The sequence below is a fragment of the Rattus norvegicus genome, chromosome 7 (genome assembly GCF_036323735.1).
Source record: "Rattus norvegicus strain BN/NHsdMcwi chromosome 7, GRCr8, whole genome shotgun sequence".
NCBI classification, from domain to species: Eukaryota; Metazoa; Chordata; class Mammalia; order Rodentia; family Muridae; genus Rattus; species Rattus norvegicus.
In genome coordinates, this window is record NC_086025.1 from 24169186 (window position 1) to 24186562 (window position 17377).

Sequence of the window (17377 nt, forward strand, 5' to 3'; positions counted from 1 at the left end):
AGCTGGCCTCTGTCTCCGCTGATGTGTCAGTACCTTCAAATCCCCCGGGAGTGGAGAGTCAGAGAGCTGAAGCAGGTCTGGCTCATTTCCATCTCCCCTGGGAAAGCACACCTGGAGGGACAGCCATGGAAAGCGCAGCATCTGATCTGGGCTTTTGTAACCTTCTTTCATAATTCACTTTCCTATCTATCGCTTCTGAAAACCACTGAGAAATAGGTACAAACTGGATCAACAAAAGATCAGAACGCGATTCTCCATGGCAAAGGCAAGTTTATACATTATAAATAGCGAAGCAGCCGGCTTGAGCCATGCTGCCAGCCACTTACCCAGTCGAGGGATTTGAATGACATCATAACCCTGGAGAGGGTATTGGTAGCCAGCTGGTATTATTTGGAATACACACACACACTCACACACAATCACACACACACACACACACTCACACTCACTCACACACACACACTCACACACACAACTGTGTCCCACTTACACAAACACACACACACACACACACACACACACTTATGCAGAAAAATACAGCCAATGGGAAATAGTGTGTGCCTCCCATACTGCTTCCTTGGGGTCGAGGAGGTGACAGGCGCCAGCTTTGTTGGAAAAATAGGATCGTTTTATTTTTCAGACTGTCCCAGAGCTCAGCACCGTCTTATTCTCTGCACAAAGCATGATACAGTGTCCTAACGGGAGCCAACCCACTGCTGCTTGCCCGTCTATAGGTTATAGGAAATGAGATCATTCCCCTCACTTGGCAACTAGGACAAGGGTCACCCCCCCCCCCCAGAAAACTGGCTTTCAATCTAGTTTACCATGGTCATTTCAGGGTTAACATCATTGTGCTTTCTGGAGATAGTCTTTCTTCCTTTTTTAAATTTTTTCCCCCAAATTTTGTATTTGCCCTAAAATATAAACTCGCTCCCGTGTCCCACTTAGACCCTCTAATCCTGGTTAGGTGTATTAGCAGACAAGTGTACCTTCGAGCCCTGCGGAAAGTTAATCAGAGAACAGATCCTATTTTCTATGGCAGCATCAGTATTTAACGTCTGCTAACCCTGTCAGAAACACACATTCTTTTAAGGGGGGGAAAAAAAACGCCTCTGTGCTCCAGTTTTTAAAAGCAAAGGTATGATGTTATTTGTCACGGTGCCCAAAAAAGTCCTTACTCGATAACTTTGCCAGAAGAGGGAGAGAGAGAGAAGGCGAATGTTCCCCCAGCTGTTTCCTGTCTACAGTGTCTGTGTTTTGTAGATAAATGTGAGGATTTTCTCTAAATCCCTCTTCTGCTTGCTAAATCTCACTGTCGCTGCTAAATTCAGAGCAGATAGAGCCTGCGCAATCGAAATAAAGTCCTCAAAATTGAAATGTGACTTTGCTCTAACATCTCCCATCTCTCTGGATTTCTTTTTGCCTCATTATTCCTGCCCACCAATTCATTTCCAGACTTTGTACTTCAGAAGCGATGGGGAAAATCAGCAGTCTTCCAACTCAATTATTTAAGATCTGCCTCTGTGACTTCTTGAAGGTAAATATCTCTTACTTTTTTTTTTCTTTTTCCTGCAGTCGTTGGATAATTGTATTTAAACTGTGTACTGTCTTCTTCTGCCTGCAGTCATTATATTCGCTTTAGAATTTGCATTGTTTCAGAACTGGGAGTTATTTACAAGTTGCTGAATGTGCGGTTCTGTGGGAGCTGTTAAAAAAGAGGTCCGGGAGATGAATGCATTTGCAGAAATGTCTGTACGGGTAGAAACTATTGCAAGGTACTTATGCTAAACCCTCCACTTCTATAGGGCTTCCACGCTGCTGGTTTTTAAAGAGATTCCTTAAATCCTGCCTATGGCTCGGGGCTAGGAAGCATGGATATAAACGCGGGATCTGCCTGTCTTTCCCCGGGGTGCAGGCGTTTGCATTTTAAGATCATGTTCGTGTGTCTGTGTCGATGTATGTGTGTGATTTGTCAGGACTTTATTTACGAGGCATGTCACAGATTAAAAGTTACATTTTAGACGATAGGAAAGCTTTCTTAAAAAACGCTCTTTGGAGCCAAGAATTGGGAGTTCTTTGCACTTCTGCCCAGAAAGTCAAAGTTAAAGTGAAGTTTGATTTGCTTCTCTGTAAAAGCTCTTCGACAACTTGCTGTCTTTGCATATTCAGAAATTTTAAACAGATCCACGCTGTGCCGGGAAAGCAGCAGCGTTCTGGCGGCTGCTTGTCTAACTTTTCATTTGGAAGGGGACTTTTGTGGTGGCTGAGCTTGGGGCTTAGATTTCGGTTTGAGGCTCTGCTCTTAGACTAGGTGCGGTAAAGTCTCTTTAGGTGAATCTGGCTGCCGCTGCTGCTGCTGCTGCCACTGTCCGTGGCATTGCCTTCTCCTTTCGATCACTGGACCTACTTCAAGTTTCCATTCTCAGCAAAATTATATCCTTCCAGACTTGTGTTTTTTCAATTTGCAAGCACTTCTAAGCCGCTGTCACCGGCTCCTTGGAGGCAGTTGCCGGAGGGCTTAATTCATAAAAGATCCCAGTCAAAGAGTGCAGCGTTTCTGTGCTGCTTTCAAATGCTTCCTCGCTAGGACTTTTCTTAGGCAAGGAAGTGGCTTGGGACTTAGGGAGACAACCTTGTCAAGCACCTAATTGTGCCATCCGTGCGATGCCAGCCAGCTCCATCCACCTTACAGGAGTGAAGTCAGCGTTCATATACGCTGTGTGGTCTGGCAGCTGAGATAGTGTTTCCCAAAGGGACTGTGGAATGTTACCTCAGCAGGCATTCATTTCGCGTTTGGAAAATCGTCTCCAAATGAACTTTCTTTCCGTGCTGGGTCTGCAGAACATTTCAGAAGCGGAGCTAGCAATCTGCTTCAACTTTTTTTCCCCCGGTGCTTGCAGCAGGAGATGGCTGAAGGGAGCTGCTGCGTGGTGGTCTGAAACATAGTTCAAGGAATAGAGGTCAACTGCCTAGAGCGGTGCAGGCAGGGCACAGGCTGGCTTTGTACTCTGAGTCTCAAGGTATTTCCCAGTGCCTGAGCCAGGGGGAAGGTGGGGGGAGGAAGGGAAGGAGCTGCCACTTGGATCGCTATTCTGGGTAGCCAAGACAGATAGCCATACAATGGAAATTAGTGGCTTCACTTGGGGGAAAGGATGGACTCTAACTTCGAGCTGTGCAGTTCGCCCATTGTTTGAATGGACAAAAGGCAGTTTACCCAGGCTCCTAGCATACCTGCCTGGGTGTCCAAATGTAACTAGATGCTTTCACAAACCCCACCCACAAAACAACACATGTTCTTAAGTCCTGGGCTTTGTTTTCACTTCGGCCTCATAATACCCACTCTGACCTGCTGTGTAAACGACCCGGGACGTACCAAAATGAGCGCACCTCCAGTGAGTACCCTCTTACAACTGTTGCCCTCATATTTTGACCAGCCATTTTCCTTGCTGTTCAGACATCTGGAACCAATTGATATCTCACTTGTTTAACAAAGAGAGGTCCTTGGAGACATGGATTTGTCAGTGATCTTTGAGGAAAGTGCTCTGAGTTCAGGATTGGCTTTTTTTGGCCCTCTCTCGCTCAGGCCCTTCCTTGTCCTCTTCCTATTACAGCTATGGCTTCTCTCTACCCATTTTCCTTGTGGTTGATGAAATAAGGGCCCAGGGGAATGGAGAACATATGGGGAGACTTGTTTTGGACTTTTTTAAAACTCCTGAGCAAGTCCGTTAGTGTTTTCTGTTTGGGGACCATGATGTGATAAACTCTGACTCTCTTAGGTGTGCTGGACTGGTCTCTGAGCTCAAGGAAAATGCACCAGAGGTTCTAGGATTGTAAGTACTGACATTTATCAGGCAGTGGTTTTCAGGTTAACCCCATGCAGAAAGGAAAAGAAAATTGGGTTCAAGCAATTTTCAGTTTTTCAATTCTATAGGTACATATGTCTTGCTGGACTTAAATGCACCGTCCCTTAAAATAATGGTTAAAATGTCATTTGGGACAGCTCCTGACAGTCTAAATTTACAAAGGCTGTGAGGCTGAGTAACAGTTCCTGTGGACCTAACCACTGCAGGTGCCTGGCCTTCACCACTATCTGGAACTGAGCAGGGGTAGGGGGCAGTGTTTCGGAAATGGGTTTGCTGGAGTAATGTTTATTCTAGAGCTGATCTGTTGCCAGAGTGTAGGAAAGTCTTCTCTAAGACCAATTATGGGGATTATAGGCCTGCCCTTTCACAGAGAACCATGAAGCCCTTTTGGGTTGGGTTTGTTCAAGTTTCCATGAGAAATACTGAAGGGGAAGCTCCCCTTCATTCTTTTTATAACTAAGAGGCGTGAATAGATATTAGCTCATTTCTAGAAAATCTGGTGTCTTTGGTTGTATGGAGATGGAGTACTTGCGTGTCCTCTGTCCCTGATGAGAGTAAAGAGTTCCTTTCATTTCTAGCTGTCCTATAAACACTACTTAGATATTTACCCTGTGAAATCAAAAACCAGGGCCACGGGGTTCCTTGCCCAGTGCTAGGCTGAAGAACTAGCCACTAAATTGAAAATGTGTTTAAAACGTTTGAGCAAAATTTGCCAGTGATACGGTGCCATTAAGTGAGGCGCTCACACAGGACAGGGAAAGTGGCCGTAAACTAAATGTCTGAGTCACATTCTCCAAACAAGTTGGGATTGAATGAACTTGCCTCAACTGTGAGGTTTAAAAAAAAAAAAAGCTCTTTTAAGAATTATAGCTTCCAGTATATCTCTATGACCCCCCTTTTATAGGGTGGCTCACCTAATACCCTGTTGGTGACTCTTTCCATGGTATTGAAAGCATGTGTCTCTGAAAGGGGTGAAACCGCTCACCTTGGGGGCCTTCCTGGAAGAAAGTGCATGCTGGTTTCACAAGTAGCAGCATTGGAATGTCACCACAGCCTCTGTCTGCTTCTTAGAATGAAGAGAGACTCGAGTCATGGGGATGCAGACTTTGGCAGGGATGTCATTTGGCTATTAACCATCGGCTAGCTTGTGCCAACCAAGGGTCCCTTGGTAGATTTTGTTATAAAGTTGATTAAGAGGGGTCCATGAATGCTTCCCAGAGATTAAGTCAGAATTCCTGTTACTCAAGAAAAGGTTCTTGCAGATTTTAAGCCCAGTGCCCCGCATTTAAAAACGACTCTCAGTGTGTACCTCCCCGATAGTGAAGAAGGGAGGGCTTGGAATATAAAAATTCCATTTATGTCCTGTTGAGGCTTGGATGATGATTTTTTAAACTCCCTGACCTTCTGCTAGCCTCCTATTTCCTGCTTGTCACTCTCCCCCAAGGCAGGAATAGAAATTAGAAGCCTTCCTCCCCAAGGCAGCCATAAAACATGGGCATTTGCTTCTGACCTCCCATGACTTTCAGTAGAGGAGCTGGCCAGAGAGAAATCTGCTGCCTGCCTTGTCTGATGGCAGGCCATTGCCCCTCCCCCTCCCAGAGGGGTCCTAAATCGTACACCCGGGATTTATGAATGCTTCACAAAGGAGCATAGAAGAATCAGGAGAAGTAAGACATGCTGGGTTTTCCACCTCCGTCTACCCTCATTAAATGTTAATTCTGCACACTGTCCACGCCCCATTGAACATAGGCACGACACAGCAACAGCAATGTATGGGGAAGTAACCCCCATTGTGGAAGCTCTTTTTTTTCTGAAGGCTCTCACCTCACTTAAATCTTAAGTAAACACATCATGGCTTTCAGCCTGCATTTCGTTATAGAGGTACAGACCTTTATGCTGTGTAAGGAGAGGGATCACACCTTTCTGTCCCTTACGTTTTTGTGAGACCAGTGCATTCCTAAATCTTCCACGGTTTTCCTGTTTGGGAAGTGCCTGTTTGGTTTCCCACCTGTGGTTGTATTAGCTGCTAAGATTCGAAGGTAAGATTTCTCTGCCTCTTCTCCCACCACTGCCCTCCCTCCCTCCCTCCCCTCCCTCTCCCTCTCTGAGAAGCTAAAATGATAGGTTTTCCTAATACCGTTCTGGCCAGTGTAAAATCTTCTTAATCTATGGCCAGAGAATGATGCCCTAGTTAATTTAATATTCTGATCAATAATAAACATGACGAATATATGTGCCATCTGGAGACAGTCAGCTTTTAGAGTATTTAAATTAAAACAGTTCGAGGGCAAAGCCGAGCCCAAGGTAACGTTTGATAATTCAGACGTTTTGTTGTCGCTCTCTCAGGTTGACATGGGAACCCCAACACACACACACACACACACACACACACACACACACACACACACACACACAAATAACTCCACTTTTGTCACCCAATAAACCCAATAAAAAATGATCTCACTCATAAAAACCCCAGGGGAACTTCTGAAGACCCAGCAACAAAGGAACTAAGCACAGTTTGTCTGATATCAAGATAGGCTCAGGCCAGGATACTCGGGGACCCTTCATACCACAGTGCGCTTCTAGGATAGAGAGTTTTAATGAATGATAGCAAGGAGTATTGAGTGAGGGTCAACATATCCCTGCCCCACCCTTTCAGGACCCAGAAGGATACCTGACCCTCCTTTTTTTTCCCCTTGTGACAGATAAAGATACACATCATGTCGTCTTCACATCTCTTCTACCTGGCACTCTGCTTGCTCACCTTTACCAGCTCGGCCACAGCCGGACCAGAGACCCTTTGCGGGGCTGAGCTGGTGGACGCTCTTCAGTTCGTGTGTGGACCAAGGGGCTTTTACTTCAGTGAGTAGCTCTCCCACCCCCTCTCCCAGTCCTCTTCTCTGTGCTACCAGGATTCTGGATTATATGGTTTCCTGGGTTTACAACTGCAGGGATCAGAAGAATAACTAAATGACTGCCTATGGTGAACAGCCATCACTAGACTCTGCGATCCATCACCTTAAAGGATGCAGAGCACTTCAGTGGGGCTTTGGCAGGTTCGGGAGACTTAGGGTTGAATTTTCTTCCTTAAGGGTTTGCCTTTAACTGCTTCCTCTGGGGCCTTCTTCTAGATTGTATGGTCAATCCCCACTCTCCTGTTCCTCCCAGTGAAGAAAGGAGACAGAATAACCCTAGAGTATTACAGATCTTGTTCTTAGACATTTGGGTGCATATATAAGCACCCAGAAGGCATGCAGGACTCCTCTGAGTATTCTGTAATTTAAAGTAAAATGGTAAGGATCCTCACCCCAAATCCATGCGACCTTGAGAAATGAATTAAGTGGAGAACGAATTAGATGTCTCCATGGAACACAAAGCCAGCATGAGTGGACAGAAGGTGATCTTTGCCAAGAGATGTTTGTAAGTACATAAGCTTTCTAACTGTGCACGTGGTACCATTTTCAATGCGTCCGGGATGCAGATTGACTTTGATACTTTATCTTCTGTCTTTTGTCATTACTTTCCTTTGATGTAGCTCTTCCCTGGGTATTATGTCTACCTAGAAAGGAGTCTTTGAACAATTCAGCATCACATATCTTAAAAGTAGGTCTCAGACAATCAGAAAGTCAGCAGTCCATGGGAAGGAGATAGAGGAATCAATGTCTGTAAATAACACACACCCATAAGTCAATGGCCGCCTAGGGGAGTGGTCACCTGAAAAGAAATCTACCTTACACACATCCCTCTCACAGTATATTACAATGCAGTGAAAAATTGAAGGACAGATGTGAACTCTGTACATTTCTTTGAAGTGCAAGGAGTTCCTGGAACCTGGGCATGAATCATTTGCCAGGGTTCCTGCCACTCAGGTGCAGAGAGATCACCTCGGTGAACCCCCCAAGTCCCCAATCTCAGGCTCCGCAGAGCTCCTGAGATGACTCCCATTCTTAAAGTCTCTCTTGGCTTCTTGTCAAATGCCAGTCTCTCTTGAGGCAGGTAGTAATGACTGTGGCTTGTGTGGTATGGTGTGTGTGTGTGTGTGTGTGTGTGTGTGTGTGTGTGTGTGTGTGTGTGTAAGGAGGCAAAAGTTTATTCATATAAGTTTGAAACTATGAAGGGAACTACCAAGGAGCCTGGTATTATGTATTTACCATGGTTTTGGCAAAATAAAATAAAAAAGACAACTTGGCAGGATATCATCAGAGTCGAACATGCTTTCAGCTGTGTGAATGGGAAAATTTCCACTTTGTGCTCCCTGCCAGTCCTTTATTTGAATAAATTCACTTACTCTTCTGGCAATAGAAGAGTTCCATCCAGTTCTCTGGTGCAGGGTAAATGAATGAGCTTATTAGGTGGGTGATTTTTTTTTTTTGGTTCTTTTTTTTTTTTTTTTTTCGGAGCTGGGGACCGGATTTTTTTTTAATGCCAGACTTGTTTCACCTTTAAGAACATTCCATACAAAGTGAAATGAGACATGAACACAACTGAACAATGAATTAAGAACATTCTATAATTAGCTGTAATTGGCCATGACTTTGCTTTGAAGAACATACATTCTTACCTCCAATTCCCAAGGACTTCGTCTTCCCTCAGCAAGGCACTTGTGCAAGCGCCTTCTGTGTAGTGCCAGGTTGAACTGTAACACCCACCGAGATGTACTCCAGGACTTCCATGCATGGTACAAGATCATGCCTGTGATCAGATAGCCGAAACTAAAACAAGAAATAATGACCCAGCTCTAGATAACCGGGCAATACTTATATCTGTCCACACAGACAGTTGAGCTTTTAACACTGACAGTGGAAACCAATTTTAATGGGCTGGAAAGGTTTTTGTATTTGATCGCTGTGAGGATCACATTTCAGTAAATTGTTTTATGTTTTGATAACTTCAAATGAAAAGAAGTCATATAGCCACTTGATATTTATAGCAGAGTTCTAGATTTCAAAACAATGGCTGTGTGAAACATGTGCTTTTGTCAGTCCTGCCATGAAGAGTGCTTTTTTATCATATTCCTCCATACACAATTCTATGATTTAAGCTAAATCCCATGCCCCATTTTGTTCCTTGAGCATGAAGGTATTCTTGATAGCTTTCTGGTCAACTCCACGATCCTCTCTACATGAGAAGAGCTGATCCTTTTACATTGCTTTAGTTTACTTCAAAACACTGGGAAAGCATTTGTTGTGCGGTAGCCCAAGATATAAATGAGAAGCCAAGAGATGACTGAGAGACTGACCTTGCCTCTGATGTACTCAGTCTAGTCAGAGGTTAGAAAAAGAGTGTGTATATCATATGCTGGAAGGGAAAATGACCTTGGAAAAAGAAGTTCAATTCTTAAAGCTTTTCCTGAGTCTTCCACATCATTCATGACATGTGTTTGCCAGGCTCTGCCCTCGAAGTGAACTCCTCAAAGGCCACAGCTATTTATCTTTGAAGATCGGTGTCAAGTTCAATATTTGATTGATACAGTAGCTGCTGGTATCTATCAATTTGAAAGGGCAAGATTGAATCCCACTAAACTTAATAGAACTGTTCCTGTGGGACTCTCCCAGTCAGAACCACCAAGGATTACGATGACCAAATGCTTTCGAACATACTTCTCGCCTCAGGCCTACCTAGTTATTTGATGAAACTGCTTGGCTTTCCTCACAGAATGCAATGTATGCATAGCAACAAGAACTTAGAAGCTGTCCTTTGGCCATCCCCAAGCTACACTCATGGTCTGTTTCCTTCATAAGCCAATTATTCTTACAGGCATTAACTGTTGTCAACAAATTTTATTGTTTCCTTTTCATCCCCTAAGATTTACTGTGTGGAGGGAAGTCAGCCCTAAGCATTTATAGTCCTCAAAGCACCTTTTAAAGGAGAGTACCCTTCACATTTCTGCCCACCCCCAGTTGACATTTACTAGATTTTACTCTTATTTTCAAAGTTTTATTGAGCCCATACCTTTTTATTTTCAACTGGTTCAACTCCACTTCGGAAGTACGTATGTCTCTCAGTTGTGGAAGACAGGATCTGCTCTTGGTTTGATATTTAAACAACATAAAGAATTCGCCTCTATTTTATTTATTTATTTATTTATTTATTTATTTATTTATTTATGGATAATACACACTAACGAGGGGTTTTGAAATCCTATTACAATTATTCGGAGTAAGTTTCTTGTTTGTTTCCTTTGTTTGCTTGTTTGCCTGCTTTGTTAATTCTTACTTTGTGTAGGTTGACCCAGTTTTGCAAATGAGCTCACACTATCCTTCTAGCCCAAGTTCTGTGAGAGCACAGCAGACACAACCTCCTGGATGATCTGTTGTAAATATCCCTTCAGCATAAGTGGAGCAGTTGATCCAAAATTAATGTGGCTTCCCCAGACATTTTACCAAATGAAGGATCCAATGAAGAGCTAATTATGGATTCTTCCCCATGTACCAGAGAGAGAGAGAGAGAGAGAGAGAGAGAGAGAGAGAGAGAGAGCATGTCAATCAGACATACGCTCTTTTGGTTCTGGGAGGAGGACAGTGCCATTGTGGAGGTGAAGGCTTGCTAGCGAAGAGCTCTGGATTAACTGACTTGTTGGAACCCACACAGAGGATAGACGTCCCATTATAACTTTGTTTTGTCTGAAGCACTCCAGTGGGTAAAACAAAGTAAAAAAAAAAGAAAAAAAGAAAGAGTTGTGCTTGCCATAGGTATAATTTTGGACAGCTATGGCGAGAAACCATTTTTAACATGCTGTTTGGGAACTTCTGGAATTTTTCTTCTTTGAGGTATTTAAGAAGTTGACAGACAACCAACCCTCTTGAATGGTTTCAATTAAGAACAACCAGAAGAAAGAGAGGTTCTGGGGTCCTTTTCAGTTTTAGGAGTCTATAAACAGTCCCTTAAATAAACTGTATATGCTTTACCTCGGGCAGTCTGGGGGAAAGGAGAAGTAAATCAATTAGAAAAGAAAGTTGGATACCCTTTCAGCTACCCCAGATTTATGGCTTTTGTAAAACATCCCTCCAATGTATGCTTATTAGGAACAGATCTGAATAAACGGGCAACATTCTTCATGTGTTAAAGCATACAGCTTTTAAAGAGTTTAAGTGAAACTTTGCAATTAGCCTTCGAGGTTATTGATTGCCCAAACCTTCTGAGGAGGCTTTGGTTAGCATTATAAACTCGGACTTCTTCCTTTGATATGCAGAGCTCAGAAAACTACCTCCAGACCAGTCAATCATGATTTATGTGACCCTGGCAGGCATTTAAACTTCCTGGGCTGAAATGCCCTTGTCTATAAAGCAAGGGGATTTTGTTAAAGCAAATGACCTTTAACTTTAATAGACTTGACATCTAGGTTGCGAGCAGCAAGCATCGATGCTGTTGGAGAAGGGAGAACCCTGGATTTAACGAGTGCCTGAGGAACATTTAACTTCTTTTATCTTCTTGACATCATTTCAGTTGGTTCCCAAAGGTAGGCAAGCCGCTCACTTCAAGAAACAAGAGCCAACTGCTTTGTTTTACTTCGGTTTGAACCGTAGTCCTCCAAGGACCGAACAGAAATTCAGACATAACCACAAAGTCCCAGGTCATTGACCTAAGGTTGTCATTCCTCTTTGTTATCAAGGACGATCTGATGATTCTTGTCTTTCAAACACTTTCACACTGCTTTGACTTTTGGGGAGCAGTGAGTAACTCTGTTCATTCTCTCAGAAGAGGACTCTATGAATCCACCCCAAGCCTTTGTGCATCCTATTAGATACCTGGAGAAGAACAGCACAGTTAAACAGACACACGGCTACCACCAGCTTTGGGCCAGTGCGAAGTTTGAGCTCCATCCACATTCATTTCCTTGCACAGCACCCCTATGGGAATTCCAGGCATGCATCTGTGTGAGTTCTGATCCAAGTTAGGGGCATGGTCACTGCCTATGGAAAAATAATTCTCTTTGAAATTGATACATCTGGAATTGACCTTATAACCTTGCCCTCATTAGTACACAGGGCTAATAGGCCACAGACATTTTTTTAAAGCACTGGGCTTTTATCTTGACCCTCAAATACTTGCTACTACTTTTTAAAATATACCCAATGGAACTTTTGTGGGGGACTAAGAAAATGATGGTTTTCTCTGTGAAATCAGAAAATAACTTTCAATTGTATGACAGGTTAATATTCATTAAGACTTTCTTCTCCTGGATCAACAGGAGAAAGAAGGGTTCAGGACCAAAATTGTGGCCTCTTTTGAGAAGAATCCAGGGTTGAGCCTTAGCTCTGCAAACTTACTCATAGGGAGCCCTCGAGCGAGCTCCTGAGCCATGCTGTGCCTCAGTTTCTTCGTGTGTAAAATGGGACCTGCCTTACTGTCTGATAGTGGGGTTGAATGAGCTGAGAGATTAGAACATGTTAGTTTAGTTTAGAGTGGCACCTGGTACATCACATCATGCTAATTAGCTATTTACTCTCCTCTGAGCCTTGGTTGCAGAATCTACTGTAAAAACTTAGCTATCTGAAAAATCCACTTAGTTACCGAACTCACTTTTTTTCTACTTGGGGCAGGAAGAATTGTTGGGACAACTAAGACTTGTAATGATCAGGTGCATAGTGTCAATAGAAATAACAAGAAGAGTGATCTGCTTGTCTCACGTTTCCTTTCTCTCCTGCTCTGCCTTCACCCCTCACTTTGACAGGCAAAGATGATTATTGCATTAGACAAGCAGAAAGTATAAAGGTATGGGCTGGGGAGATGCTCAGCAGACTGCACTCGTGAAGATAAAAGGCCAGATGCAGTGGTGCATGTCTGCAATTGTAGTGTTCCAATAGAGAGACATGGGAGGTATAGACAGGAGAGCCCTTAGAGGCTTGCAATCCAGCCAGTCTGATTTATACAGTGAGGAGAGACCCTGCTTCATCCAAGATAGGAGTCAGGGACTTACACCCATGAATGGCCTCTAACCTCCACATGTATGTGGTGGCACGCACGCTTGTCCCCATACACAGAATAGACATGCCACATGCATGCACACATCCACACAAAGTACGAAGAAAGGCATGGAGAGTTTGAAATTTGATAGATGAAAAAGCCACGTCCACAGCTTCTTGTCCCCAGGAAATACACTCATTTGGTCACTTGTATTGTTGTGTAGCCTAGGGAAATGTCCGCTAAACCCCACTCAACCCCTGGATAATAAGAAACAAGACTCCTGGAATGAAGCAGTTGGGTTTCAACATTTTCTTGAAATGAGGCCTCTGGGAAGTAGGGAGTAGGCATAGCCAGGTAATGAACTTGTATTTTCCTTCTGAGACCATGGAGAAACTAAGAAAATCTCCTCAGAGTAAAGAAGCAAAGTTCTCTCTGATGAGAGATAGCTTCTATACAAGACATTTCATAGACTGCCCCAGACAGTAAACAGCCCCTCCTTGCCTGTGATATCCAAGATGCCCTCTGTTCTGGGGAGCCTCCCCCATCACTCACGGGTTTCAAATTCTTCTTCCTCTACCAGAAAACCTCAAATGTTTAACTTCTCGCAGCAGCATTTAGTTCGGAAGGTTTTCTTTTTCTCAGAGAATTACCAAAAGGCTATTTAGTTGGAACAAACATCTCTTGTGGGGTACCAGGAAAGTGCTGCCGAAGGTTGAAGGACCAGACGTGTGGTGGGAGCCCGATAAAATGGGACTAGCTATAACCCAAGATTTCTATCTGTACAATGTATATCTCAACCGGCTGTTTAAGACCATGGAATAAGATCTCACATCATCAATTGCAGGTAGACATTAAGATTCAAAAAGGAGATTGAGCATTGTGTAGTTTGAGCGTTCTTCCAAACACCTTGTGCAGATACCAAGTGCCGTGCCATCATCCCTTAGATACTCCATCAGAGCCAACCCCACCTCTCCAGAAATCTTCCTTTTGATTTCAAAACTCACAACACAGATCCAGACACACTGGGAACAGGCACAAGGTCTCTCCCAAGGAGATTCTCTATTGTCTTCACACAGGCCACGGAGGCTAGCCTCTTGCCTGTAGCCAGATGTCCTTGACAACTGGGGTGGCAAATTACCCTGTTTGCACAGAGCTGTTAACCTGGCACCACTCCATCCAGCACCTTTCCACGAAACTTCATAAGCTCTTATATCCCCAAGAATTATTTTGGTTGCCTGGAAAGTTCAAACCTCTCATTAGCTGTTAGACTGAGGAGACGACCTCTCGGGGTTGTGTTTGTCTTTATCTATATGTGAGATCATGCTTAAAACATAGCAAAGAGCTGTTGCTTGACATGCAGTTCCCTAGCCGTAACAAGTTGTATGCCTATTTAATGCATTGTTTAGTCTCACATTGGCTAGAGCCATTTAAAGAAGCACTTGGCAAGCTCTAGGTTTTCATTCTTGGCATAACTGCCCCTTTTAGTTTTCCACTGAACCCTGGATCCCAAGAAAAACCCTTCCCTTGCTTTACATCGGTCATACTGCTTTATGCAATTCACCAGAGCCTTTGCACGTGGCCCTCTGTATTGGTCCGAAGGTAATTAATGTCTTTGCAATATTTGATCAGCAGGAGCAGAGACACAAAGAGAAATTGTGCAACCCAGAAGAGACCACACAGCCTTTTAAATTAAAACTTTTTGCTTTAAATGGTCTTCGGGCATGCTGCACGAATAGAAATTTCCATTTCAAAAGGAAAAATCAAGTTATGCTGAAGTGCCCAGGAAGATACTTAAGAACGTGATAATTGATCAAATATACACACCTCTATCTCCCTTTAAAGCTACTTGATTGTTGAAAGGAAGGAACATCAAGTGCTCCTACAAGTTTGGAAACTTTTGAAAACTAATCTTCCCCCGTACTAAAACAGAAACCCAGAGAGAAGTGATGTGTTCAAGGTCACATAACTAATTAGAGGCAGTAGGAGATGTGTGGATTCTGTTCTCTAATCCCAGTGCAGCCTACCTCTGCTTAGCATGATTAATCATGCCTGTGCGAAATCACGTGGTGACTTCAAATGAGCAGGGACACAGGGTGCTCAAGTCAAGTGCATGCAAACGAGCAGTCCCAGGGGACCCTGCATTCTAATAAGCACACCTGAGAGTTGACAACTTGCTCCCTTGTGGCAGAAATACTAGAAATTAAAGTCATCCACCTGCCTATAGATGTGGATGGGGTGTGATGGCTTCGGATATGCTTTGTGCGTTGAAATCTACTTACGGTGTAATTTAGACTATTATTGTATATTATGTTCTTCTTCTGGTCTCTGGCTACTCTCTCCAATGTCAACTTCGGTAGAACCACTTTTGAATGACTTACCAAAGCTGTGTGTTCCCAGAAACTCTGAAACAGCCTCATGAGTTGGGAGGATTAGCTTTGTTTTTTTTTTTCCTGGAGGTTTCTCCGTGCCAAAAGAAATTTATACCTGATATTTTTTTTTCAGACTCTTAAGCAGATACTCTACGAATGTCTAGTGATTTCCTTCTTTGTGCGCTTTATGGAGTACTGGGAAAAGCTGCCTGAAGCGCATGTTTAGGCTAAAGTTTGGTTACCCTGAATAAGAACTGTCGAGCAATCCTGGGTTTCTGGGAAGATGGCACTACCTCGGTGCCATTTACTCTGGTGAAATGGGTCTTTCATCAGAAACAAGCAATTTAGAAAGACCGTTTGAAGCCAACTGCACGGAGCCAACTTCTGATTATCCATGAAACTGGGGGAAAGGAGCACAAGAGTTAGAAGTGTGGAGTAAATGTGGACTCTGCGATTTCTTCTATTCCTCCTCTGTGCCCATGTATGAGGCCAGGTAACCTGCTTTGAAATCATGCTTCATTCTTAAAGAGCCCTTTCTTTCCCTGGCAATATTACTGGTAATAGGACTTTCAGCTGCAGGACTACTGATGCTTGGGGTCTGGTAACTTCTACTGAAAGGAGGGGCCTTGTCCAGTACATTAAAGTAGGTTCAAAGAAGTATGTTTGGCTACAAGCAATGCCGGGAGTTCCATTCTCCCATTGTAATAAACCCAGAGATTGCCTAATATGTTTGGGGGGGTGCTAAATCTCCCCCAAATTCAGAACTACTGGACTAGAAAAGTCTCTAGAAGAGAAATAACTTACAAAGTGGAACAAAATCATGCATAAAATTAAAGATAACACACTGCCTAGGAAGCCTCCCTTAATTGAAGGGATTATGGGCTCAGGCCTCGGTCACTGATTCAGGAGCTGATGGCCATTGCTCGAATCAAGCGATGAGAAGAGTTGAAGGAGTTAGGAAAACTTTCCTATGAAAACATATAACTCTTTCTAGAAGCTATTTTAAAAGGCTTCTGCAGGCTTTCCTTTTTTGACTTACAGCTATAGGACACACTCAGTTCTGGTAAGAGAGGTAAGGACATAAGAAATGCCCCACTACAAATCTGTAGGCTTAAGAAGTTAGAGGGAGATCACCTGAAGCCAGTGTCAAGGATGCTGGCTACTGGCACCTCTGTGCCTATGCCTGTTCCTTTCTTAGACCCATAATAAATCACCTCTCTAGCCTTCACTTTTTCTCCTCCCTTATATGTTTTTCCTATCTGAGCATCATCAGACTCATTGACCAGAAAGTCAGCAATTTCACATTGAATTGGGCCCATATCCCCTACTGGACAACTCTGTGGTCTTGGGGAAGTCTGATCTTGAGCCTCACACTCCTCACCATAAAACATGAATAAAAAATAGTATGCCTCAGACCTGCTCTGAGACTCAAGGACAGAAGGGTTTCTGAAACTAAAAAGGCTATCCAGACACGTCACTGATTAACACACTGAAGGAGACACTTTGCCTTTGTCCTTACTCACGGCTGACAGTTCGGTTCAATCATTCAATCTCTGCCAAACTTCCTGCGATAATTATAATCTAGAAAGGTTAGCTCCACCATATACTCTCCTCAAACTTCTTTTGAACACTGCCATCTCCCTCTCACCTATCTCTTTGTCTTTAGAATGACCAAGGGCTAATTACTGCTTGGTTAGAGGGCTCAATGGGTATCAGTTTTTATTTTCTCTTGCTGGAAGAAGCAAGCATGAGATGAAGCCTATCACATTACCACCCCGAGGCTGCTGAGAGACTTTATTCCCTAGGAGGTAGTCAGGTAGTCACTGAGGCAGCATATGTAGGCACAAGATGTCCGTTTCCTCCTGTCAGCTATTAGTGAGTTCTGCTTAGCCTCAAAGCACAGCGTTCAGCAGAGGGGATTTATTTCTAGTCTTGAAAGGTATTTTTCTCTGTCAAGTGGCCCATCCTAAGTATGTTTTACTTTTGTCATTGTCATTGTCAGACTCAGACAATGATTTAAAAAGCAGCTTTTTGTTTGAGCATGACTTTTAATGTGATCAAAAGTATGAGTTGTGGGGTTGGGGATTTAGCTCAGTGGTAGAGTGCTTGCCTAGCAAGCGCAAGGCCCTGGGTTCGGTCCCCAGCTCCGATAAAAAGAAAAGGAAAAAAAAAGTATGAGTTGTATCATGTGCACCAGTAACAAGGTGGTTTCTCTGTCTCAGGGGATTTACATGT

The 17377-nt window shown here is 43.5% G+C and overlaps 1 protein-coding gene across 9 annotated transcripts in view; it reads left to right on the forward strand.

The window, feature by feature from the left end:
* The first annotated feature begins 422 nt into the window (after window positions 1-422).
* Window positions 423-17377, forward strand: part of Igf1 (insulin-like growth factor 1) — a 79839-nt gene continuing 62884 nt past the window's right edge. For 2 of the 9 annotated variants that reach the window (XM_063262981.1, XM_063262982.1), the window contains exons 1-3: window positions 423-1138; window positions 1456-1537; window positions 6572-6728. In XM_063262981.1, the coding sequence (XP_063119051.1) occupies window positions 1475-1537; window positions 6572-6728 (220 nt within the window). In that variant the 5' untranslated portion in view covers window positions 423-1138; window positions 1456-1474. The other 7 variants (NM_001082478.1, NM_001082479.1, NM_001082477.2 and 4 more) reach the window with 5 other exon arrangements.